Raw genomic sequence first — 26,869 nt, 5'->3', positions numbered from 1 at the left:
AAGCAACATGTGAGGTTACTTTCGCTTAGCAATCAAGCCGGTTTGAAGCCCTCTGCAGAAGGCGAGGTGGCGTGTTGTCTGCTGTACAGCCAGGTGCTGCGTTGCAACGGGTAGCATGGCAGCGGTGCTCTTTCGACTCATTCCGAGGGATTTCAGGCTCGTTCCTCGTGAAGTCCGGCACCAAGCGTCCAAATGGGTGACTGACTACTCTACCTTACTATTATTTACTGCCTGCATGATTGCAGTACACACCAGAGACCAGGTTGCGCCAGCGTAGTAAACTCGATTGGCAAGGTATCGTACGTACCATCTGCTGATTATTCCAAGGTATCCCTTTGCGGCACGATAATCACGCCACCACAGACGTGTTTTTATCGGGCAGTCGCTACGGTGGGTTCGTTGGCCTCGTTTGAAGCGAGTGAAACTTTTGAAACTGACAAGCGCGCGATGTGTGGCGTGATTACCGGCTCTTTTGTCTGAATTATGGGCGAGAGCCACCGTAGCCACGACGAGGGCCAAGCCGTTTGGCACGATTTTCATGGCTATCCAATTTCTCGATATGGTGTGGGCAGTTGCACAAACAACAATGAATTGTATGGACGATCAATCGTTGACGAATACGTGCTTCGTACACGTGTTGATCGCCGTGAACTTGGCGGAAACTCGCTTTTTACTTCAGTATATGCAGTAACCTTCTACATTTCTCTGGCTTTTTTTTTTTTTCGATCGGGATTAACTTGGTACAGCCTTTAATCTGCCTACTACCGACGACGTCGTCTCATGTCCTCATCCATATCTCTCATATCCTCACTTATTACACCAATGCTGTGCATCGTACTTCCGCGACTTTGCTGCTAACGCATAACCTTGTAAGCCGCAAAGTTATGTGCAGCACAGTTAGATGTTCGTTTGTATACCACGCGCATGCTGCCCTTACCTCTCTACTGTCGTACATTTAAAATGCACCTGAACTAAAGGTTACTAAAGGTTACAAATGCAACAAGGAAACCAGGCTATGATTCGCAAGGCTGGTCTTGTTGTGATCGCAGGTTCGTATAACGGGATATTTGCGTCGGTCTTTCAGCTCTGACTGTGCTTTCAGAAGAATACAAGTTGCACGTCAGTCTGCTTCTTCTGTTCCTACTATAATCTAACAAATCATGCTTCTTGACTATCACCCAGTTTTGTCTAAGGACATTGACCCAAAAACTACACTCAAAAAACAAAACCTGAGTAAAAAAAAATGAATTTTTATTTGTTGCTTACATGTACAGAACACTAGTCTACAAAAAATTTATGCCTTTGCATTATTGCCACTCAAATAGAGTTACCGACCTACATTTTAATTTGCAGCATTTGAGACGAAATCTGCATGTCTCACGCACTGCAAGCAGTATTCCACGTCGTCCGGTGGCATCACACGTGCGAGCCCGTCTGCCTGCATTACGGCCCTTGCACACCAGCCCGTGGCTACAGGAAGTTGTGGCATTCAAGCTCTCTGACATCGGCGAGGGTATCAGCGAAGTGACAATCAAAGAATGGTGGGCCTCATTTCAATTGTTCTTTGCATGGGCTGTTTCTGCCCATGGTTGTTATGTGTGAAACTTCATAGTCAGTAGAAGACGTCATTAAAGTAATATGTTATAAAAGCCAATGCCTTGTACAGGGAGCCCAAATCTGTGAAGTGGAATAACTTCCACTGTTTGTTTGGGCTTCCTCCTTTCTTTTATGAAAATAAATTTGACATGCATGACACATTGACTGTGCCCTTCATTCTGTGTGTGGCTATCGTACACTACCTTTTAGATGTATAGTGTGCTGTGAAACGATAGAATATCTTTTTCTTCTTTCACGGAACCGTGTCCTATGTATTCGGAAGCCTACAATCAAATATACTTAGAATGAAGCCACATTAAATCCACGAGTAACTTCGCTATTTCCACTTCATGATAATCGATGATGTCACATTGCGCACTGCCGTCATCATAATGCTTCATGGCATGCGCTTCTGATTTCTAGGTGTTTTTCTTTATATCTGTATTATTTCATGTTCAAATAGTGCTATGAAAACAAATTTTCTCAAATTCTTTTCATAAATGTGATAGGCAGTGTGCTTTGTGGTGAAAGATGAAACCGACGAGCTTGCACATCATGGCCGTGACATCAGTTTAGTCACCAGGCTAATAAACGTGTTTTTTTTGTTTTGGGCCTTCTGTTCCCACATAAACATGCCATGGTTGCTTCCAGCTGTGCACTCATTTTTTAGTCCAGAGTGATCTTGCTGCTCTGAAGTTTGCTTAATATGTGGCGGAATAGCAGGGAGGCAAAACTTTTTTTAGTAGGCTGGACGACAACAGAGAATCAACACATCCGCTCGGTTTGAATGCATCACAAAGAGTGATTTATTTGTCCGCTATTTACAGTGCTCTCATTGAGAGGGAAAATGAAAAGAAACATAGAAATACAGAAACACAAGCACAGTCAAAAGAGTTTTCTCTGCACCCCGCACATGCAACAGACTTGAAGAACAGAGGGAGAAAGCGCTTTCCCTGTGTTGGGTGACGGTCCCTGTGGCTTTCAGTGTTCTTGCACGGGGTGGGCGCTTAGGTCGTAAAACGACGATGTCTAGGACGTTCTCCGCTCTTCCCATACTCGTCGTCGCCTCCAAATTGCCGGCCGCTGCGGTTGCAACCCCGAAAACGCGTCCCCCCGAGTTGCCCTTCTTCCTCCTTTTCGCCGTGGGGTCTTCCAATTAAAGCTGCTCTGAAGTGAGGGGCTGCTTCCCAATATTCGACAAATACAACATAATAAGCATCTTTAACTGTAGCATACCTGTCATTGCCACTGCCTCCAATTTGAATTTTACTGTAAACAATAACGATCAACAAATATAGACGCAGCATACTTTGAAATCATGCCATTTGTCTGAGACATTAGTCACCTGAATAATACACCAGTGCTTCTTGGCAGAAGCTTACCAGTGATTGAAATAAGTTAGCATACTGATCACACATACACTTTATGATATGTCCAGGTACGTCAAGCTCGGCGACACGGTCAATCAGTTTGACAGCATCTGTGAAGTGCAGAGCGACAAGGCGTCAGTTACTATAACAAGCCGCTACGATGGCCGAATCAAGAAGCTGTACCATGAAGTCGATGACATCTGCAAGGTTGGGTCTCCGCTCGTCGACATCGAGGTTGACGACGACTCCCTGAGTGAGCTGCTTTTTCGTTCTTTACCCTCATAGAACTGGCCCAGTGTGGCTCATATGGGACAAAGACCCAACATAAATAACTGCTGCTTACTGTATCTTCTTTCGTTTGGACACCGTGAAAGTAAAATCAATGGCACAATGCCGCATGTTCTGACAAGGACTTTTTCCTCATATAGTGATGTTGGCACGAACACTTTATTTTGGAAAAGTGTAGCTCCTTAGTGGTGTTTGCAGCAAGAAAAGAAAGCTAATGACCATGCCAAAATTTTCTTGCTATTAGAAAAACACTTTCAGGAAAGCATTTAGAATTGACATGTACAGAGCCTACAGGAAGAAACTATGAGCATTGTTGGGCATTTTTGTTATTGCATTCTAATAAGAATTATCTTATGCATGCCTTCTACCAGTACTATAAACGAAGTTTAGTGTCTGAAGGGTTAGCGCAGAATTATGAAGACGGGACAAGTAGGGAGAACACATACACAGGCGCTAACTTTCAACAAATGATTTATTTGAATCCGGATCACACATATTTATACACTTGAGAAAAAAATCATGCATGCGCAGGTACAAGTTTAGTGCTCATTTCACAAAACTGTATAGGGAAACAGGAAGTTTATAGCTTGTCTGGCGGTCTACTAGCATATTCATGCAATATTGTCTCTAGTTTTTTTTTTTATTATTATTTTACAGTACCTACAGCGCCCGCGTGGGGCATTAGTGTAGGGGGGAGATAACAATTTCGAAATGCAGAAGGGCGACAATCGATTAACACTGAGGTGTACATAAAAGAAATACAGATACATAATGAAGCATCCAAGGGTGACACGTAATAAGCACTGACGTGTGTGGAGATATAGCAGCAAGGAAAACATATTGTATATAATAAATGCTTACGCACACACACACACACACACATATATATATACACATGTATATACACACACAGATAAATGCAGGCGGAGAGAAGCGAAAAAAAAAAAAAGAACTCGAGCTTAGATCGTTAGAAAGATCAAACGAAAGTGTAGGCAACTTTAAATTGTGCTCAGGCTACGATAAAATATGATCTTCAAGCGCAGTGGCGAAAGTTTCCCTGGACGCGGCTACGATTTGTTGAGGTAGTTTGTTCCATTGCCTAATTGATCGCGGGAAAAATGAATATTTAAAAAGGTTATTAAGGGGGGTGGGTGATCAGTATGAGCAGATATATACGTAGGCTCCGATATGTTGTTTTCTTTGTGAATACCCGTTAAACCATGGAATATTTTGCGAAACAGAGATAAACGTAAGAATTCGCGCATGTCTTCAAGAAGAGGCCATCCCAAAGTATTCCTGATTTCGAAAGATCTCTCAGAAAAGTGGTAATCACCCGCGACGAAACGGGCCGCTCTCAGCTGCACGCGTTCTAGAGCGTCGATGTTCACCTTAGTAAAAGGGTCCCAAGTGCTGCACGCGCACTCCGAAAGTGGGCGTACATTGGACATATACAGGGTTTCTTTCATGCTGGCCGGTGCTTGTTTAAAGTTGCGTCTCAAGAAGTTTAGCGTGTTGCTGGCCCTTGTTACGATGTAATCTATGTGGGCATTCCAAGTAAAATTGCTGGAAAAAATTACTCCTAGGTACTTATATTCCGTTACAAGAGACAGCTGTGTTGTATTCATGACATAGCTTGCCATCAGGGGCGTTTTTTGTTTGTGAATCTTACGAGGTTGCATTTGGACAGGTTGAGTGTCCATGTTCAAGTCAAACACCAAGACATGATTTTGTTCAGATCATTTTGTAGCAGTTCACTATCTGATTCACTTGAAATTTCACGGTAAATGCAGCAGTCATCTGCGTATAACCTCACCCGGCAAGACAAATGTTTAGTAAGGTCATTGATAAATATTAGAAAAAGCAGGGGCCCTAAGACGGACCCCTGTGGCACTCCAGATAATACAGAGACATCGGAAGAGCGGACACCATCAAGTATCACGCGTTGGTTTCTATCTAACAGGTACGCTTCCAACCACTTCCAGAGGGTATTTGGCAATTTGAGGTAGGACAACTTTAGTACTAATAGGCTATGAGATACGGTATCGAAAGCTTTCCGAAAGTCTAAAAAGATGCAGTCAACTTGCAAACCCGAGTTAATAAAAGCTGTAGTGTCATGGCAAAATTCTATCAGCTGAGTGTCACAAGAAAAGCCAGTCCTGAAGTCATGTTGCGTTGGGATAAAGAAGCTATTTTCTTGACGGTGTGCCATTAAATTCGTATAAACAACATGTTCTAATGTTTTGCAAGCAACGCTTATGAGTGAAATTGGCCTGTAGTTGCACGTTCTCGTTTTTGAAGCACTTTTGTGAATTGGAATAACATTTGCAGTTTTCCAGTCCGAAGGTAGAGCACCAACTTGAAGAGATATCTTAAATAACAGTGTTAAGAAAGGGGCGACAGACAATGCACAGTTTTTTAGAACGAAATTTGAAATAAAGTCAGGACCGGTAGCTGAGTGGATGTTTATCTTCCGTAGCAATAATGCGATACCATTTTCGGACAGCACAATTTCCCTCATCTGAGCAAGCTCACTGACGTCATATGATTTGGAAACTGCGGCTTTTGTGCATGAAAACAGAGTGAAAATAAGCATTGAAGGCCTCTGCTTTTGCGAAAATATATCTGCGCCGTAGGCTTTTTCATCTATGACGTCAGGGATTGCCTGACGTCATAGCATGACACCGCTTAGAGAAATTGTACCTTGTGTGCAAAATCTGCATACTGGTCCTTCTCATATCTTGTGTGCAGTGCCTCCGCTGGGTTCATTTCCTACAATTTATTAACTTAGAATCGAGCTACTTCCTTTGACAACTCTCTTTCTACTGCTACGTTCTTTAAGAAACCTCATTCATTATGAAAGCTGTAGTCAAGGTGTCCAAGTAACTTTGAAATTGATGAAATAAAAAAGTGAACAAGTGAGGGCTTGCCATTTGAACAGGTTCGTCGGATGATGATGAAGTCCAGGACCAGGACATCAAATCTCAGCGCAGTGATGAACAGTCCTCGGCGCCCGTAACCAGTGAGCCTGGTGATGGACAAGGAGACAAAGTGCTCACAACGCCTGCAGTTCGTCGGATAGCCATGGAGAACAATGTGAGCACAGTGCTCATTTTATCTCTATCCAAATCCCGTATATGCTGATGTAACGGTTGCACTTACCTTTTCTTGAGAAAATGACAGATTCCAGTATGTGATCATCATGAGGGCTACAATTTTTGGATAAATTTTGAGAATTAAAAAATGTTGCAGGTCAAAGTTTTTGCGATGGCTGCCCTGTGAATATAACCAAAGAATCAAGTTTAGCAAGGCCCGCCTTTGTAATAAATGTACACATTCACTAGACTTTGCATGAATGCCGGAAAGCCTGATGCATACATGGGGGATATTGAAAAATGGAAAATAAAAAAATTAAATGAAAATCACTCATTTGAACATCTCAGGTGCCTGATCTATGCTCTATCGAAACAATTTAGCTAAAAATTCGTGATCCCAAAAAAAGTAATTGAACATGAACAAAACTGCAAAATTAGCAGAACCACCTTAGTAGTATCGCTGAAAATTCAGTTTCACCTTTGTGTTTTGCCTTCCTGATGCCGCGCTTCCGTGAAGTGGATGCAAAGGAAACGGCAAATGTAAAGATAAGTAATGAAGGCCAGTCTGACAAAATTCACAATGTATGCTGACCTCTGTTTAGCAGCTGTTGCTCTGACAACTTCTGCGCTGACAGTGCCAGTGAAATGCCAGGCTACTAGGCTTGCTTTGAAAACCAGCTTGGCCCCACCGTTTCTATGTTGGATTGCTTCATGATCGTAAACAGCAGTGATTCGATGCTCATTTCAAAAAGTTCAAAACTGAAACCGCACTCAGGAAGCAAAGTGCAATCCTTATCTCATCATAGGGTGATAAAAAGAAGGGGTATAGTGTTGGTATCAAATGAGTTGCTAAGATCGTACCCTGTTCAAAAAAGTCTGATGCAGTTCATGCCCACTGGCAGCACAATTCTTTTGCTGGAGCACACACTTAAGGACACAGGGTAGGGTAAAATTTTTTTTTTAATCAAAATTTGTTTGGAATGATAAGGCCTTGCTTAGCAATATCCAGTACCCCACACATTTTTCCATATTTTGATTGAGCCAAAAGCACCAGGTTTTCAAGACCAACTGACAAGCAGCCAAGCTCCCTTTTCTTTGGCAGTGCTCAACCTGAGCTTTCTGCATAAGGCTAATTCTTTCGAAAACGAAACTGGTAGTTTCTCTGAACTTAGCATGTTTTTTTAAAAAGTAGTCTGGCTACCTAAAGTCACATCGCACAGTTTTGAACACGTGCGGCATTTACCAAATCTACTTGCTTTGCGTGTTTGCGACACGTATAGAGATGCGGTTCTGTGCATGTTCCTGTGATCATGTTCCTTAGAATGGGAACCCTCAGAACTGCCACCTTTGAAACTCTTCTAACTTTCAACAAGGCCTGCATGGCCCGAATAAACGTTCTCAAGGCCATTTGGCATATCACCAAGGCACAATACTGTGATATAGTTGAGTGAGATCGACCACCGGCGACAGTATTTTGCAAATAGTGAGACAGAATATATGACAAAAGCGAGGGAACCAAGAAAACAAGAAGCAAAAAGCTGATTCGTGTGATGACTATGTGGCTGGTTGCTATTAATTAAATTGTTCAGTGCATTTTCTTTTTGAACAAAAATGAAATAAACTTGTTTTTTCTCTTTAATTCTCAATATCTCGGGATCAATTTTTTGTTACATTTGCCCTATTATCAGAACAATTTTCGAAGACAGAAGGCTGATTTTTACCAGAATAAACTAAGCACCAATGCAAAGCCACCAAGCTAGAATGATGTATGTATGTGGAATAGTTTTCATTGTTTGGCAGTTTTATTTAAAGAATAATGACAAAATTTAATTACTTTGCTAAAAAATTGCAGAAATGTCAACACTTGAAATGCAATTGTAATTATATCTCCATTGTGAAAAGAGATGCTGACAGACAAAATGAAACAAACTCGAATGCTTCTCATGTCGTAGTTTCAGAGAAAATAGGTCTTAAAAAGCCTTAAAATACAGGGAGGTATAGGGCCTACCTGTGCCCTTAACAGGCTAGCAGGTGTGTAACTTGGATTAAAGCTTTAACGAGCTCAATGCACTGGGAGCAGTGGCTGCCTCTTATGCATCTTTGAAACAAGCGGTGCAAAAAAACAAGGACAAAGGAAAGTACAACACACCACACAGCACCTTTGTCCTTGTTTTTTTTTTGTGCCGCCTGTTTCAAAGATGCATAACCTATTCCAACTTGCCCAGACATCACTTCTGGCTGCCTCTTAAAATGGCGAACATTTGGTGCTGTCACAGCTCTCTGTGGTATCAAGATCAGGGAGCAATTATTACGCAGGGTGAAAGAGATACCGGTGATCACCTGCTTATCACAAACATTTGAGAGTGCAAGCATTATCAGAGTAAACATGGCATACACCTCACCACTTATGGCACGAAAAACAAGTTATTGCTGCTTGTTAGGCAGTCTTCAGCAAATTTTTCCTCTCAAAATATCATGTGCTATACATAGAGGTAAGATTGTGGAGTTGCAGTGCGCTAAGTCATGATTAAGCGGAGCATTTGCATTTCTCCTGTTCTACTGCCTCCTCATAAACACCTTCGTTTGACATGGCTTTTTGTAGCAGTCGGAGATGCGCCAGCGAATGTTGTAGTATGGACAGCTACTCTGTTGTACTTCCTTTTCTTGTTTTATTAACTTTCTCTTCACTCTTAATCATATCTGGAGTTTTACACACCAAAAACATGGTATGATCATGAGGCACACCATAGTGGAGGGCTCTGGAAATTTTCACCACCTAGGGTTCTTTAACGTGCACCTAAATCAAAGTACACAGGCCTTCAGCATTTTCAGTTCCATTGAAAATGAGACTGCTATGGCCAGGATCGAACCTGCGACTGCAGCCAAGCATGGTAAACACTGTGCCACCACAGCAGTTCATTATCCTCACTCTTGGTAATACAACCTGTAGTCAGGGGTACACATTCTTTTTCCAGGCACTTAATGTAGTACAAGTGACTGTAAAAAATACGCCAGCCCAGATACATTTTGCGATACACAGAACTAAAATGTCTGGCGAATGTCATTGGAGCCATATACTCTATGAGCTGTTCTTTTGAAAATTCAGTCTTGACTACCAGATGGTATGCGAAGATGTCATCCTGAAATAAAATGCCCATTAGTAGTGCTTATCTGTGTCTTTAGAGACGTGTGCTTCCTAGACTTTATGCCATTCACATTTTTACAAAACAGTATTGCTATGCTCACAGATACGTCTTACTGATGTTACGGGCACTGGCAAGGATGGACGTATCCTGAAGGAAGATGTCCTGCGCTACATTGAGCTCAAGCAGGCACCAAGTGAGTTTTCTCATTTACTTTGTTAGGACCATGTCATTGCATGTTGTTACAAGATATCTGCAGAACCTCTCATGAAATGTGTCTTGTATGAAAGGGCAATGCTGTTCAAATGCTGCCGTGCAAAATTAAATGCCGTCACTGCTACACCTTTGCTGATTTCTTCCTATTACTGCCATTCTTGTATTGCTGCAAAATATGTGAGGTGTTTTTTTTTTTTAGACAATACAGGTTTTTTATAAAAATACTATGATAGTGAGGCCCTGCCATCTTCGCAAACAAACTCTACGCTGAAGTGGAAAAATTATGCCATATCTAAAGTTGCATATTAAATAGTAAATAACAAAAACTCGTTAATAAACTTTTATTGCAATAGCAATTATATGGACAGTCTCGGCTGATTTTTGCCGTCGCCGTCGCCATGCACCGTATATGTATATGTCTATATATATATATATCAAAGCCACAAAGAAAAATAGTTCAGGAAAACTTTCCAACGCGCGGAATCGAACGGGCGACCTCCCGCTTTCCAGCGTGTGGCGCTAGATGGTTAGGCCACCAGCACAGTCTTTCAGGCTGCTAACGGCGAGCTATTTATGTACACCACTTACATCAGCATGCTTTCTTAGTTATCACATAGATAGCGCGATGTGCACGCGTGGCGCGCTTTAAAGATCGTCGCCCCGTTCCTGCGAACGCCGTTGCTCTTCGACCTACAGGGCATGGTCACCTTCGTGCGCTTATCTAGAAGAAGAAGGGCTGGCGGGCGGCGGAGGTGGGAGTGGGGAGTTGCATGTCTTGTGCTTTCCCCGCGATGTCCGCGCTGAAGCCACAGAGCGTACGAAGGTCACTTCGCTCGCTGCAGCGGCCGCGTTTGCGAAAGGAGCGCGCTGTTCAAACAGAAATAAGTAACAACTGGGACAGTTGGTTCGCGCTCGTCCTGTGTGTGCCTGTTCGTTTGTTTCGTGCGTCCTGCTTTATGTTTGAGCAGTGCGCTTCCAGTGTCGAGCTGTGACGCATGATAGTTCGCGCTCGTCCTGTGTGCGTTCTTTTTGTGCATCCTTTGGGCTCGAGTGACATGCTGGCAATTTTGAGCTGCTTTCAGTTCTTCGCGTTACATTCCAATTTATTGCTATCGCATTCATTGCTTCGCCGTTACGGTGAAACTGTGACTTTTTTAATTATTAACTTTAGGGCCATTTATATGAAAGAGTTGTGTGTGTGTGTGTGTGTGGGGGGGGGCGTGACAATTTATGGCATGCCCATTTTTTTTAATTGCAAAAAATGCATATATTTTAAAATAATAATCATCAAAATTCAAGACCCCGATTGACACAATACCGAAACTGAGCACACCGGGAGTGCAGGAAATCCGCCAGACCGGAAGCTCACATGACACTTTTTGAAAAAAGGCGCGTCGCAGCAGAATATGGTCTGCAAAAACGCTGAGTTGTCCCAAATACCCAAATGAACCGCTTATTCTTTGCGTTTGGTTTTGCAAAACTTGGTTGCAAAGTGAGACAGCCCAAATGGGAAATGCACGGAACAGTAGAAGTTCACTGTCAAAAGTTTGTTAGACTAGGTAGTTTGTGGACCTTGCTATGTAAAGCTGCACTGTTGCCACCCGCTAAAAGTGTACCTCACGTGTCTTTTCACAGCGTAAGCATTAAGTCTACGCTCCGTACACAAGCTACATCTACACAACACCGTCCTGTTGCATTCCTCTCTGCATCTGTACTCGAAGACATTTTGCCTAAGAGGTGGCGATATTGAAGGATGTTCCTCTCAGCTGTGACATCAGGTACTATACAAGTCTGCGTGATTGGCTGGCACATCTACAAATCTTGTGTTGGAAGTATCTACAGCTAAATCCTTACAGGTTCACAAATTATAGGACACTAGAATCAATGTCTCATCAGTAATTCTGGTGATGCAGAACCATCAGCACCAGCGAAGGCAGCTACACCTGCAGCTGCTTTGAAGCAGGCAGCACCGACGCCAGCTCCAGTCCCTCAGAAGCCAGTTACAGTCAAGACCCTGAGAGCTGTTGAAGACCGTGTTGAGCAGGTGAAGGGTATCCGCAAAGCCATGGCCAAGACTATGGCACAGTCTCTGGCCATCCCACACTTTGGCTACTGCGACGAGATCAACGTTACGCGACTTGTGGAGCTGCGGCCAGTACTCAAGCCACTTGCTGACCGCATGGGCGTACGGCTGTCCTTTATGCCTTTCTTTGTGAAGGTTGGTGCTCCACATTGCCACGTGTATTCTCTTTTGCATAGCACTTTTTACGTTGTATGTATTGTCACTGTTATGTTGCCAGCACTTTCACTACATGCACTATCAACATACAAATGTTCGAAGCGAACTGTCATCGCTGAACTCTCTTTGTTGAAATGATCATTATTTTATTTAAAGGGCACAAAGCTATGGCTGTAGTTGAGCTGAACACGAATTATACACTCACTACAGAGTTAAAAATTGGTCTAACAAAATGTGATTTTACGAAATTCCCAATCTAACAAAAAGGTTTCTATCCACCGGCACACACTCATAGGGTTCAGCGTTGCCATCAACTGAAATTAACAAAACTAACATGGCTGCCAAACCTTATTTAAAAAGCTTTCCCTTAGGTAAGTGGGTATAAAAAAGTGATTTATTTCTAATTTTGACACAGACTGGTTTTTCTTCTAATGTTAAAACAACGAGGCACCTTTGTCACGGCCCTAGCCTAATTTTCACAAGGCTGCACACCGCACCCATGCGCGGACAAAAGGACTGAGCAGTTGGTAGCACTATTATATACCAGATGGCACTAGGAGTGGCGGTGGCTCCTTTCATTATATATTTCGTGGTTTATGCGACAGATGGCAATCATCATCTCCCCACAACTTAACAGAAGGAATAGGGCACCAACGAGACGAACACAGGAAGTGACACAGACAAATGCCTTGTTCGTCTCGTTGGTGCGTTATTCCTTCTGCTAATGTGCACGAACTAGCCCAACAAAATGGTCCGCTTGAATACCTCACAACTTTCTTGCTTGGCCTGCTCGCACAATCACTGCTTTCATTCTTCGCGTCATTCCATATCGGCAACCTGTCATAGTTTCATGTGACCTTCTACCTGGCATGCATCACCCAGACATGGGGCCTTCCATGTATGGGCCGCTCTCGGGCCGCCCTTGCAGACTTTTCACACGCAGGCATGAGCTAGCATCAAATACAATGCCACAGTAGCTTTTTGATGTCGTTATGTTGCAATTTTATATTTGGAAGCACCGAATAGTCCCTTTCTCGATTTTATAAACTGCCCAATGTAAAAAAATAATTCAAGTGGTCATCACTTCGTTAAATTGAGTTTCAACTGCAGTATTAGTGCTTATGCACGCATAAAGCTGAACACTGTTTATACAGCAGAACCTTGTTGATACGTTTTTCACAGGAACTGGAAAATAAAATGTATAATGCAAAAATTGTATTTACCAAGGCGGTTAAAATTGTGAGGAAACTACCGTATTTACTCGAATCTAGGCCGCCCTCGATTGTAGGCCGACCCCCAAAATTTGCAAGGCCAGAAAAAAAGAAACTTAATCATGGTGCTCGAATCTAAGCCGACCCCCCCCCACTTTCGCACATCGTTTTTTCGAAAAAAACATTGGCTTAGATTCGAGTAAATACGGTATGCATACTCCATCAGCAACATACTTATACTGAGCAGCGTTGAAGTAGCTGGTCAATTTATGCTGCGCTTTCTTCTTTTCAGCGTCTAGGAGGAAATTCTGCTGAAAAGTTAAAAAGAAAAAAAAGAAAGAAGCTGATGCGCAACATGCAGATCGTAGCTTATTGGAAGGAAGTTTGAGCTAGTATACCGAAGATTAAACGTAGGATTTCTAGATATATGTATACAAGATCCACTTTCGCGGTTGTATTATCCAGTTTAGGGCAAAAAATGTGATTGTAATAAACGCATGAGAATGCATTATTTCCGAGAGACATTGGCCAGGAGTAAAAATAAAAACGTATTATACAGAATCGTATCAACGAGATTCCACTGTAATTGGTAACTATTGTAAGTGGATGTATGAGTATAATCCATGTTTCTCTCTTTCTTGCTGTAACAGGGCATAATTTGTATAAGCTATAACTAAGTCTTGAAATTGCTGCAGTTGGTATGCCTATGTAACTAAGGCTTACCACTGCTTTCCTGTAAAGTCCCAACAGCCATAATTGCAACCTCAACTTGTGTACTATTGCATTTTGTGCTGCTACATGCATTTGTCTTACTGAATTATCATACTTGGCAAGGAAGTGATGCATCACTTATGTTTTTCCACTTTTAGGCACTGTCCGTGTCACTGTTCGAGTACCCCATCCTCAACGCTTATGTGGATGAGAAAGTTGAGAATATCACGATTAAGGTGAGCCCTTTGGATTGTCCATTTTTTTACGGCTTTTCAAAACTTCTGCAGTCTCAAAAGTGGTTGATCGTTACAAGTAAGAACTAAGCTTCTAAACAAGGGTGGCACATGTTCTCATCATTTTTTCTTTCTCGCTCGTGTGTGGGCTCTGCAGAAAGATCACAGATGCATATTTAGGTTCACCCCATAAACCCTTTTTTCCATTGTACGGACACTATCTTGCATTAAGGGGTTAATTATTAGAGGAACAATTGACACCTGCATTTCCAGTTTCAGAATGTTGCTCCAATACCTCAGCATCAGTACATTACTATGACATCACATGTTCTAAAGTTATTTATTTTCTTGTATTTGAGCCATTGTCATGCAGCAAAATTTAATAATGCTAGAGGTGCACGTTGAAAAACATAAGATGGCAGCAAAGCTTCTAAAAACTAGCCAAGCCTCTTCTCATGGTAATAACGGCTTTTGCAGTATTGTGTAGCGGTAATATAATTAACACAGTTTACCGGAGTATCTCATAAATCCAGTAGTATGGCAAACTGGGTGAGTTCGTAACTGTTCATTCTAATGTAAAGCACAAATGAACAAGCGCTTGTCACGTTTTCCTGCTCCGTCCTTGTTCGTTCACGCTTTACGTTAAAGTGAGCTCATAAATCCTTCCTAGATGATCCAGTGGGCTGTACTCATTCACTGATGCTTTCAGAGCTGAATAAAGAAACAGAGATAGCAATGATATTTTGGCCATTATAGAGGGTACTGCTTCACAAGGTCATCTAACCTTTTGCAAGGAGCACCCATTAGGCATGATTTCTGAGCTGCTTTCCCCATTAAGTTCGGTTACATTTGCATGAACGTTTCGAGAATGGTGTAATGTCGCCTTTCTGTCAAAATGTTTAATTCATAGTGGTGTGTCATGGTTTATGAAGATTTACGTTCCTCATGAGCACTGAACTGGTTGTACAAAGCAAAAGAATGAATTCTAAAGTTTTGAAAGGGAATATCTGAAGAACAGAATTGTAGACATTACTGCAAGGAATCAAGAAACCACTCACCTCAGTTGGCATAAGTTGCACTGTAAACACAAGAAAAAAAAGAACACAAACATGTTACCGTATTTACTCGATTCTACCGCGCCCTTGATTGTAACGCACACCCGTTTTCCGCAACCAAAAAAAAAAAAGTAATACATCGATTGTAACGCGCACCCATTTTTCGTGAGAGAAAAGAACAAAAAAAGTCCGTAGGAGTCATACTTCGCACATTCAGAAGAACAAGTATTTGGGTTTTAAAGAACTAAAGTTTCAAAAAAGTAAAACACAAAGTCAAAAAGCGGGCCTTGCCGCTAAAACTGTCACCACTACGGCGGCGATACGAGTCGCGTAATAGATCAGTCCTCGTCGCTGTCTGACAACTCCTTGTCGCTGTCAACGCTCTTCGATTTTGGGAAACCGGCCCTGCTTTGGTCCACTGAAACCTTTTCGTGAAGGTTTGCTGTAAAAATCTTCTGCTTCTGTTTGCACCAGTCTCGCATGCACGTTTCAGGAACTTCGAACGACCGCGATGCGGCCCGATTTCCGTCCGTCTCTGCACATGTAATAACTGTTCTTTTAAATGCGGCATCACAGTGCACTCGTCGAGTATTTGGAGTCGACACTTCCAGGCCGTCGATGCGAACGCAGAACGGGATGAAAATCTCCTCAGCACACGTACGAACTGACACAATAATGGCAGAAATGGCCAAGGCACGTAGGAGGCGGCCATTTTGAAATGTCGATGGCAATATAATAACCAAGTTTCTTTTTTTTCGGTACTCGATTCTAACGCACATGCGATTTTTGGACTCGTTTTACCGGAAAAAAGGTGCGCGGTAGATTCGAGTAAACACGGTACATGCTTCTTTGGAATGCTTCCTATTGTTCAGGTATATACGTATATAGCATAATTAACCCGATAAATTCTCTGCTGCTTGCATCAAAAGTCATCTCTGTGTGCTGCAGATAGAATACACTCATACACAACTTTTTGATACAAGACTAAAATTTTGTACATTGTTTCCTTCTACAAATATGACAGGCATGTTCTCGCATAACGATTGAAACCTCTTTCAAAACACAAATTTGACAGTCTGCCAATAACAGAGCTATGCTGCTTTATCACGAACTTCTTATTTGTTTGCACGTATTCTTTCCTTGACCATGTAACACGATTGCTCCAATCCCACAATGGAGATTTCATATAATGCTAACTGAGTAAACCACCAATCTTATGTACAAGCCAGTGCATTTCAAATGAGCACCAGTATGAAAACTCTGCATCAAACTTTTGTCTATCAAAGGCTCTTCCACTTAACAAGGTCGTAGCATAGTCACTGTATATAGTGATGCACATTGTAAAGAAAGACAATGGCATCATGTTCACATTGCAGTAAGGGTAAATGAATGGATACCAAAGGAGGAAAGCCAAGTGAGGATAGAGAATGACATAAAATTCATGTGATCAGTAAATATATGCCGTTGTTTGGTGGATATGACAAGCGAGAGTGCTTTGAAGGGCAGGTTTGTACTTCAGAGTAAATTTCTTAATGCTCATAGCGATGACAATCATGTTCTGTTTGCACTAGGGCTGCCACAATGTTGGCATCGCCATGGACACCCCAAATGGCCTTGTGGTACCCGTTGTGAAGACACGGAGTCCAAGAACATCATGGAGATTGCTGCCGATCTCAACCGGCTCCAGAATTTGGGTGTGGCAGGGCAGCTGCAGCAGGATGATCTCTCTGGTGCCACCATCACGTTGTCCAACATTGGCGCGGCAAGTCCTGGCTTTCCTGATCTTGTGTTGGCTACTGCGCTGCATATATACCTGCCAGTTTATTATTCTGTGGTTTTGGTCACGTGGCAGAGCCTTGGAATTGAAGCCGCGTCCCTCATAATCATATCGTGGTTTTGGGACGTTAAACCCCAGATATTATTATTATTGGAATTGAAGCTTGACCATTTCTCATTATCATCACCAACTTCACATCGAAACCATAAAGTTTTCCTTGAAACTGGTGAATCCAGAAAGACGGTGGTTTGCCAATTGAACCAGCCCTCACCCCAAACATAATAGGACCATCCCTGTTATGGCTCATTCTTACACTCAACACCATTCCTTTTTATAGAGGAAAGGTGGCAGTAAGCGAAGCAATTGCGAAACACTACCCCTTCCTAGGGAATCGACCAGCACTAGCAGAATAGCAGAGAGAGTCTCAAGTATAACAGTAAGCTACACTCAGAGCTATTTGAGTGTCTGCCAAGTGAAGCCTGTGCGATCCAAAAAGTTTCGCTGAACATCAGCAAACTACTATCACAGCCAAAACAAAAAAAGACTCATTTCTGCCATTGAATAAAGGAACTAATAGTACCATAAAAACCAGAATATAAGACCCCCCCCCCCCCACATACACACACATGCTTGGAAAAAGAAAGTACATGGAATGGCCACAGTAAGTGATGGCCGCAGCAAATGTGATTTCAAATGCTAACAGTGACAATACCATTTCCAGCTATGGCTACGCAGTGGTCAAGCCCCAAAAGCAACTTTTCTCATTAATGTTGCATGTTGTGATGCTATCCTTCTGGATCGTCCAGAAGGAAATGCTTTTCTCAGGCACCCAAACTCGTGCTTTTATTCTACTACCACGAAAGCCAACATGGGCTTCATAGAAAGCGTAGACATTTTACATCTGTTTTGCACCGTGGGTACAACACATTCGTATCGTTCAGATATACATCCACGTTCTGCAAGTGTGGGTGTATAGCCCACTGGTTAAGACACTTGCCTTCAGAGCATGGGGACCCGTATTCAAACCCAGTCCCACCAAGAAAAAAAAAATGTTTTTTTTTTCCGCTTATTTCTTTATAGCGATGATCATCTTACGTGATGAAGGAACAGGACAGATGGACAGAAAGTTTTTTCAGTTGACATAGAAATGCTTGCGCATTTAAAATGCTCAAAAACACACAGAAAATATCATAGTGGGAGTTTTTCAAACTCCTCTGGGAGAATAAGCATTCTGATCTTACCCTGCTTAAAATGCACTGACAGTAGCACTGACAATTCTGTGCTGATTTCATTTCTTCAGCAGTGGTTACTCTTCACATTAATAGACACCTTTGTTATTTACCCAAACTAGGCTAGGGAGCACTTGACTTGCACGTGATCATTTGTAGCTGTTTACATCTTCTTTCCAAATGTTGTCTATAGATGCCAACCAGATATATTCTGTCTTTTTTTTTTTTTTCATGATAAACCCGTTTATAACGAACTCGAAAGTGTCGCGAAAAGTGGTCGTTATATCAGTAGTTCGTTGTATATGGACTCGCCCTTAAAAACGTGCGCTTAGCGGCCAAGCCGTTTTTTTTTCCTTTGTGCACTTTTGTTAAAGTGCTAACAACCCCTTCGGTGACAAGCTAAGCCTTTTCGCGTCATGAAGCGACGCCCGCTGCGTGCTCACGAGTGAATTAACCGCCTTTGCAATGAGCCGACACCGTTTCACCGAAGCGCGGTACCGCGACGTGGAGCCGATCATCCCTGGCTAGTTGCGTGCAGCGCGTCGCCTACTCGGGTCGCGGAGTCACTGCCGGGCCGCTTGCTGTATGCCGTATGCGCGCGTTTGTACGTTCTTCGTGCTTGCTTCACTCCGGACCGCGCACGGGTGCGGCGACTAGCCTCTTCGCTCAACGCGGCGAAAACAAGTATTTTCCAAGCAACGCGCACTCTACGTCTCCGCGATGGCTCTCGCGGCCCTGCACGACGATGCGCGGCGCACTTGAGTTGTCACCTAGTCAAACACGCAGTATACGCTCGCTGTCAGTGCATCGACGTTTCTCGGTGCCCGCGTCGCTTAACAACAGCGAGCTAATTTCGTTTCTACAAAGCGACGCGACACTTTAATGCGGTCTCGCACGACGCGTGGCGGCGGCGAACTTGCGAACGGCAGCATGGCTAAGCATGGCGCGCTCGTACCGCCGTCAATCCGCAGTGTACGGCGTAGTACGGCGTAGTACGCCACACCGCGCAGCCGAGCAGATATCTACAGATGACTGTGATAAGGTTGTCGGCTATAAGGCAAAATGGCACGTTCATCGACGGCCGCCACCTCGCCTTCGCTCTTTTCTGATGCTTATCCGCGAAGGCATCGCCGCAATCGCGCGGAAATCGTTATCACCGATCGGACCGGTCCTCTGCCGTTACCGGAAAGACGGACGACTTTTCGCGGCACATTGTGGCGTCGACGAGTTTAGGGACGCAGTGAACCTTTTTGCGATGGAAAGTTATCGCGGTTATCACTTCAATTGCATTTATGCCTTCTTGCGTTCCAAGGCATTGTTTGGTTCATCGCGGGCGGTCGTAGCTGCAGAGAACGGCGTCAGGAAAGGTCACCGTGCAAAAGGTGACCGCAAGGCTTCATGCTGCCTCCCTTTTTTTTCTTCCTCACTGCCATTCTGCCACTGAAGAAAAAAGGCTGGAAAGTGAGCGACCTCGCTCGTAGCGTCCGAAATCTGCGTGCGGTGCTCGCCGATCAGGGATATCTTAGCCGCAAGTAAACTGGAGCGGGGCATGCGCGAGCGCGCGCCCCTGTCACGCTTTAGAAGGCATATTTTAACTTTTTTTCGCTTCGTATGTGCCATATTTTTACCGCGACCGTGTCTGAAGTGTTCGTTTAAGAGTAGGAGGCTTTGAAAAAATGTTCGCTATATCTGGACGCAGCTTCAATGGTTTAGCATAGGAAACTCGTAAGTGCACCCAAATATGGTCGTTATAACCGATAGATCGTTATATGTGGGATCGTTATAAGTGGGTTCGACTGTAATTTGTTAGCAAAATCATGGCGACCTGTTTACAAACACAGGTCATGCAGGGAGCACGAAACAGTTAGGAGTTGAAACTCTGCTATATGTGGCAATCAAGATAGTGTCGTGCTCCCACGGAGCATCTATCATGCTAGCGGCACCTTTCAGTGAACAAGGAAATTGTTGCCGTTTCAGTTGCCATGGAAACTAGGCAATTGGGTTTTCCTGTTCGGGCCGTGTGATGTGGCTTTATCCAGCCATAGCATCCTTTTCGCTGTGGCTCCCACAAGGTGCTGCCACTGCAGGCACATACTGTTTTTGTAACAGTCACACTTGCTAATGATTCTTGCTCCAACATGATACAAGTTAAATGATCCAAGTCAATTCTCGTTCATAAATGTACGCTGTCTAGTGAGCTGGTTTTACTTCAGCTCATGAAATCTGTTGCATGATTGCTTCTAGTGCCATAAAATGTAAGTGCAACAGCAAATGTGTTTACTGTTCTTTTATTTGCTTTTTCCAGGTTGGTGGAACTTATGCCAAACCTGTCATTGCTAGACCAATGGTGTGCCATTGGAGCAATTGGAACAATTCAGGTATATATATATCTAAATTGATGGTTCTTTTATTGCCATCCTATTCTCTTTTTTTTACCTTACTTGATGAGAGGTGCTGTGAACCATCACTGGAAATTCATTGCTAAGCACAAGGCTGTACCTTCAGTCCTGTCAAGAATAGCCACATTTCCCATGGGCGTGAAACACAAAGCTACTGCAAGATCCCATAAGGGTCGGAAGTAAACTGGGATTCATTATTGTGCAGTCAGTCTCAATTCATTTCACCTAAAAAGAAGCAAATTGCAGGCTCGGCATGCGTGTACAATGAGTTTTTTGTATTCGTTTCACGCAAAGGAAAACTAATACTTTTCACGTTGGTCCCGGAACGCGGCGGGAGCTTCCATCTTGTAGGATGTCATATAATACACTTTAGCTTTGAAAAGGTGATTTACTGATGTATCCCTAAATTCTGTGCATCGGCACTATATTAACAAACTAGCACTCTGACCCCAAATGCAGGGTTATAAGTCCTGTATTGTTAGTTCAACAAAGCAGTGCTTTTTAGGTATTCTATAGGCCTTGAAAATCATTCAGAACAATGATGCCAGTATAGTACTTATGGCTCTTTCTGCCGGAAATTACCATAGAATTGCTGGCGACTGGTGAGAGAGCAATTTGCATCATCCACTTAAACGTGATTTTCTCGCTCATTACCATTTTCACAGTGCAACTGATCATGGTTTTTAGGCCAATTATGCTGTTAATGTGCAACAAACAACAAAGGGTACAAGGAATTGCTGTCTAGCTTGCAGTGCTCGACGTGGGCCATGCACGCTTTCAGAGAGTTGCTTGTTGGGCAAGTTGGTGCATGCTTACGCTCGAAGAAAGTCACTAAAATACGGAAAGCGGAAAAACTGAGAGGCAGAATTATAGACAGACTGAGGTGGCTACTAATAACTGTAGTCACCGTTGTGTAGCCACCTCTGTGTTACTACTGTCTCTACTTCTGCCTCTCAGTATTTTCCTTTTCCCCCGTTTTAGTGGGCTTTCTTCAAGCGTAAGCATGCTTTTCTTCCTGGCAGATGATGACAGCACTTTGTAGTCACATTTTTGCTTAATTTGGCTAAGCAGCTGCAGCTATTGCATGGTTCACTCCTTGTTCAGTTACATAGTTATCATCGTAAAGAGGCAATGGTGTACAACCAGCTACTGCATTCAGGTCTCTTCTATCAGTGAGGCGAGGCCACGCTCTTGGTGATATTGTTTCCCAGTGTTTTTAGACACTGCGGCATATTATGCCAGATAGCAGTGATGGATACAGTTTGATGTTCGACTCTCGGTTCGCTGATACACAGAAGACTACCTCTTTGACATTAGCACGTCAAAAGAACAAATCCTTTGTAAATGACATGTGAAGCATTTCTTTTACATGACTCGGTTGCGCGTGGTCACACCTACATATCTACGATGCAGAATTTTATGGAGCACAGTATCAGTGAACAAAATCAATCAGATTTTGTCAGTGATAACTTATTCCTTGTAGTAGTGAAACATTTAGTATATGCTTTTCGCAGAAACATCACACGTTGCGACATTTCCAAATTTCAAGTTAATTATTCAAAATTTTACAAAATTTTGGTTTTTCTCAATTTCAGTGCTTCTAAATCTTTTGTGGCAGGCTCTGTAACAGTGGATGTCCCTTCCATGTGCAACTGAACCTAAACTTACGTTAGAATACATTACATTGTGTGTTATTTGACGTATTTGCTGACAGAGAAAGCATTTCTATTCGTATTCAATATAAAGGTAGAAATAGAAGCATTAACAGAAGACATTTGCCTGTAGAGACTGTTGGACAACGGTCATCTGATCTTTCAGTTAAGACCTTGGCATTTACGAAAGATGTTCCGACGCAACAATAAATGCTTTTGACACAGTGCTGGTCATACATCTGCACACCATATGATCTAAATGTTTTAAATGAAATAGCTATCAATTGCAGCAGAGCTGGCTCTATGTGTATCAATGTGGCATTCGGTATAAAAATGACCAAGGTACATCCATTATACAGGATTCCTTACCCTGTACGAGTAATGCTGCTTCTACCATTTTAACTTGCACAAGGGGCATTTGCACGTTCGCCCCGCCTCAGCTCAGCAAATGTGCAACCTCACAGCAGATTGCCTCATGCTGGGGCAAAACCTCATATCTCGTAGTAGAGGCACTGATCTATCGCCCCTTAAGCAAGGAAATAAACAAAGATTATGAAACATGTACATGTAAAGAAGACTATGCCCAGAAGATGTGCATAGCCAAATTGAACTTACAGTGAAAACATACAGAGGGTTGTAATATTCTTAACATATAAAATATTTTGGATAATTATGTGTTAGGTCATGTGAGAGCTGTTTAAACTGGAACCATAGGATCTTTTCTGCATCATTACTTCATCATCCACTGACTGTAAGATCTCCTTTTCTTGCCTGTACAGAAGCTGCCACGATTTGATGCCAACGACAATGTAATAAAGGCGCACATCATGCAAGTCAGTTGGTCTGCCGATCACAGAGTCATCGACGGTGCAACTATGTCACGCTTTTCGAACTTGTGGAAGATGTACCTGGAGACACCTGCGATGATGCTGGTCCACCTCAAATAGACCTCAGTTATTGTGCAAATGTACAGTCTGTGACTGTTCACAAAATCAAGGAACAGTCCTGGACTGGATGGCATTGCTGCTACGTGTCCTGCACTATCGCCTATGGAGCACTTGTGAATGGCATTGGCTTCTGGACGCGAGTTACACACCATTATCCAATGAGGAATGGTCAGCTACACACGGATGGCATTTCTTGCAATGCCTTCTCCGCTGCAATGTCCAGGCCAGAGAAAACCAGGGCACCTCGGTGCCTGCTAGGCAAAGGGCTTCAAGTGGCAGTGATCGAGTGTTGTATCCAGCAGATAAGCAAGGTTGGTAACGAAAGCTTTTCAGGACCGAAACGTGCACTTTCCAAGTGTAAGTTGCCAATCTTCTGGACTACCAACTATCTAGCGTCTGCCATTGTAGGGACTTTGTTGAAAGCAAGTCAACATTTAAAAACGTCTTGAAGCAGATGCATACCGTTGTTTACTATCACCTGCTACTGTGACTCTCGGTGCAGGTAACGCTTTTCAGCAGTCGCATCTTACCATGTTGAAGTGAGTGATGCAAATAATTTAATTCAACGTGCTTTCATAAATGTGCATGTCAAATTTAATGTAATTTCTTGTTTCCTCTTGCTGTCAAGTCTTGATAAAATGTTGAAGTACAAAAGGATTTGTTAATCTCCAAATGAGACTTAAATTCTGCTTTTTAGTTTCATGCCATTCGCAGAAAATAGCCTCTTTGATAAACATGTCAGCTGGTGGTTCCTTTGCTGTGCACTGTAATGTACCAAGCAGTACAGAATGTTAACTTCTAGAGCTTTATGTTGCGCATGCTGTGCTGAACTGGCAGCGTGCAAGTGCTTACAGGTGGAATGAATGAAATGCATGTAAATGATCAAGTTTTTAATGCATTGTGTAGCTAGACATGGTATGCGTGCTTTTGTGGCACCAACTCTTTAATTTGGCATGACAGGTGGCAAATGTTGAGCTGTAATGTAATGACGCATTAAGCTGTTAAGTTGTTTGTTGATGCTGTATTGTACACTTGACCAGCATCTCACAGCTTTGTCTCAGCCTCAGTATTCCTCTATCCCACAACATGATCCATACACTGGCATGCCTTTAAAGGAAATGTAGTTTTCTTTACTGCATTATTTAAGTCTATATCTTGTGTTCACAAAGGTGTCGTTAGACATACACATATTAAAGATCATCTCAGTGTTTGAGATGCCATCAACTATTGTGAGACACTTTTGCATTTAGAGCCTGCACTTACCAAGTGGTACAAAAACTGACCCACTGAGTGTATCTGCTATGGAGGCAAGGTGCAAGCCTATCATCACTGGCTGTACATGCAATAAAGCCATTTTTTTATGTATGAATAGCTAACTTTGCTATGTCGAATACGTCTGAAGTTACGAACATTTGGTCTACGAAGGCTCAAGACCTCAAGGTGCACTGACGGGACTTATGGAGCTGCAATTATTAGCAATGCAAGGGACATCAGAAGTTTGAATGACCACTGACTGGGAACAACAGGCTGTGACACAAAGGCTTACCTTAGTTGTGAGGGCAGTCTGAGATTTCTTGTGATAGCTGTGTTTGCTTTTTTACAGAGCTTCCATTCAGTTTTTTCTTCTACTTTTCACTCGCTGTCCTGTGCTTTTTTCTGCCATGTTGAAGTGTCAGCATCCCTGTAATAGTTCTGTGGTCTTTATGCCATCAAAGCTATGTGTCGCCGATATAGCATGTACTGATACTGTTGTCATACATCGCAGTGACAAAAATGCCATAAGAGGCATGGACACCAACCTAGGTTCAAATAAACATTATGACAACTACAAGTCGGAACAGCAGCATACAACATGATGCTCTCTGTCTATCTGTCCGTCTTTGGTAAGTGAATTACCACTTACCAAAGATTGCTAAGAACGTTTCTTTTTAGCTACCAACTCCTGTGCAGGTCACAGGCCAGGCCTAATTAATCATAATGGCGGTGTAACAGCATGTAACGTTGGGATAGTTGGTGCATAGCTTAAAGGGGCCCTGCAACACTTTTCCAAGTAATAATCGAATGGCTTCATCAAAGCAGTTTACTGCCTCACGAATCGACTTCCACAAAAAGTTTTAGAATCCGTCGAGTACGAGCGGAGGTACAGGGATTTGTTGCACGCTTTAAGCGCTTTCTCCTCTCCTTTCGTACCAATGAGCGCGCTGAAAGCTACACAGGAGGGGGGATGAAAAGGGGACAAGAAGCAACGCCCGTTCGTCAGCGCATGTCATGACCCGGATCACTTTTTTTTTCCCCTGGAATGCGCGCCTTAGTTTCAGTGTGATCGCGAGCGGGCACGAGGCGGCATCCCACGGCGGCCGTGGTAGCTATGCAGCTTGCGATGCTCATTGCCATGGACTTTCGGTTTATGGCATCATTTGTCGAGAGAAGAGCGAGCGATTTCTAGCTGACTGAGATCTAATTGTTAATTCCAGGCCGCACGCTGCGCTATAATGTTTGGCTCAGATGTCCTCAGGAGCCACGACTACCGATCGGCAGCGTTCTCTGACCATGCTGAAGAGTTGCAGTGCCCCTTTAATGTTACGGACATTCGTCCGTAACTTGGAACTGTTTCTTTTTTCTTTGCAGCTGCATTATGCAGTAGCAGGACACACTAAACATATCTTTGAGAACAGAACTTATTCTTCGTAAAACTTTGTACAACTCTCTTAAATGAAACGGGGAATCGAAGTTCGTGCAGTTCACAAAAAAAATAAGGGAGCTTTGAAAGGTATCGCGATAAACACACAATTCTTAATTGGCAATCTCCCACTATGGGTATGTTCCCTTCATATGCCAACGCGTAAACCAAGGCTACTGTGCAAGCAAACGCTTTATATCTTCTTCTCGGAGGCAGGGCACTATATCTTAGTTCCCTCTCGCTGTCTGTTTTTGGTGCTTTCTTATCTATAATAATAAAGTATACTTACGCGGAGGCGCCACGGAAGACGAAGAGGGGCATATAAGGACGTGCCTCAATGACGTCACAGCACCGCGAGGCTCGCAGTCCCGTGGGCTCGTGCGCGAGACCAGGGCTTTTGCGGCATGCTCGCGACCATCTTCGGAGCCCGCCGACATCGCTGAATTTTTGAACAATCCGAGAAAGGCCCCGGGGACAGCAGCCGGCAACAGGGACAGCTCAAGGACCCGCTCGGTGAGTCGCGCGCACGGAGGTTGAGAAGGACGCGCCGCTTGGCCGCAAATTGTTTCGTATTGAGACCTGTACAGTACGTGTGGTGCACTGCAATGGCGACTAAAGCCTTCGACAAGTCAGGCTAGCGACCTGTAACAAATTGATTATGTCTACACACAGGAGTCGTTTCCAGCTCGAAACTATCGCTTCCGGCACTTGCAATACGAAAGAGCATCTTTGGATACATTTCGATCCCTCATTTCAAAGGTGCTCGAGATACCAGATTCGCGCATCGTCCTGCTCCTTCACGGTGACAGAACGTTCACGCCCCTTCTCGATGCCACCATCTGGAGGACAGCACTCTGTGACGCCACAATGCGCGCAGGATGCGTATTCCCAATGGGACATTGAAAGTCCGATGGGCATCCACTGGCATGGCAGTTTTGGCTATACGAATGTCCGATGGAGATCCTCAGGAATCCGTCGGCTATACTACGGACAACCATAGGACCCTTACGCGCAAGAAAATTGGCAATCCG

General features: G+C 43.3%; 1 protein-coding gene across 1 annotated transcript; it reads left to right on the top strand.

The window, feature by feature from the left end:
* Positions 1 to 21: 21 nt before the first annotated feature.
* Positions 22 to 25,009, top strand: LOC119378651 (lipoamide acyltransferase component of branched-chain alpha-keto acid dehydrogenase complex, mitochondrial-like). The gene is given in 12 exon segments (XM_037647713.2): positions 22 to 196; positions 1,354 to 1,541; positions 3,035 to 3,219; positions 6,193 to 6,347; positions 9,595 to 9,685; positions 11,619 to 11,923; positions 14,025 to 14,102; positions 16,726 to 16,786; positions 16,789 to 16,916; positions 20,466 to 20,510; positions 20,512 to 20,538; positions 22,991 to 25,009. Coding segments are annotated over 12 exon segments (1,512 nt in total). The 5' UTR covers positions 22 to 115; the 3' UTR covers positions 23,159 to 25,009.
* The last annotated feature ends 1,860 nt before the right edge of the window (positions 25,010 to 26,869 follow it).

The sequence above is a fragment of the Rhipicephalus sanguineus genome, unplaced genomic scaffold (genome assembly GCF_013339695.2).
Source record: "Rhipicephalus sanguineus isolate Rsan-2018 unplaced genomic scaffold, BIME_Rsan_1.4 Seq912, whole genome shotgun sequence".
In the NCBI taxonomy this organism is placed as follows: Eukaryota; Metazoa; Arthropoda; class Arachnida; order Ixodida; family Ixodidae; genus Rhipicephalus; species Rhipicephalus sanguineus.
This window is presented reverse-complemented; position numbering and strand designations above follow the sequence as displayed.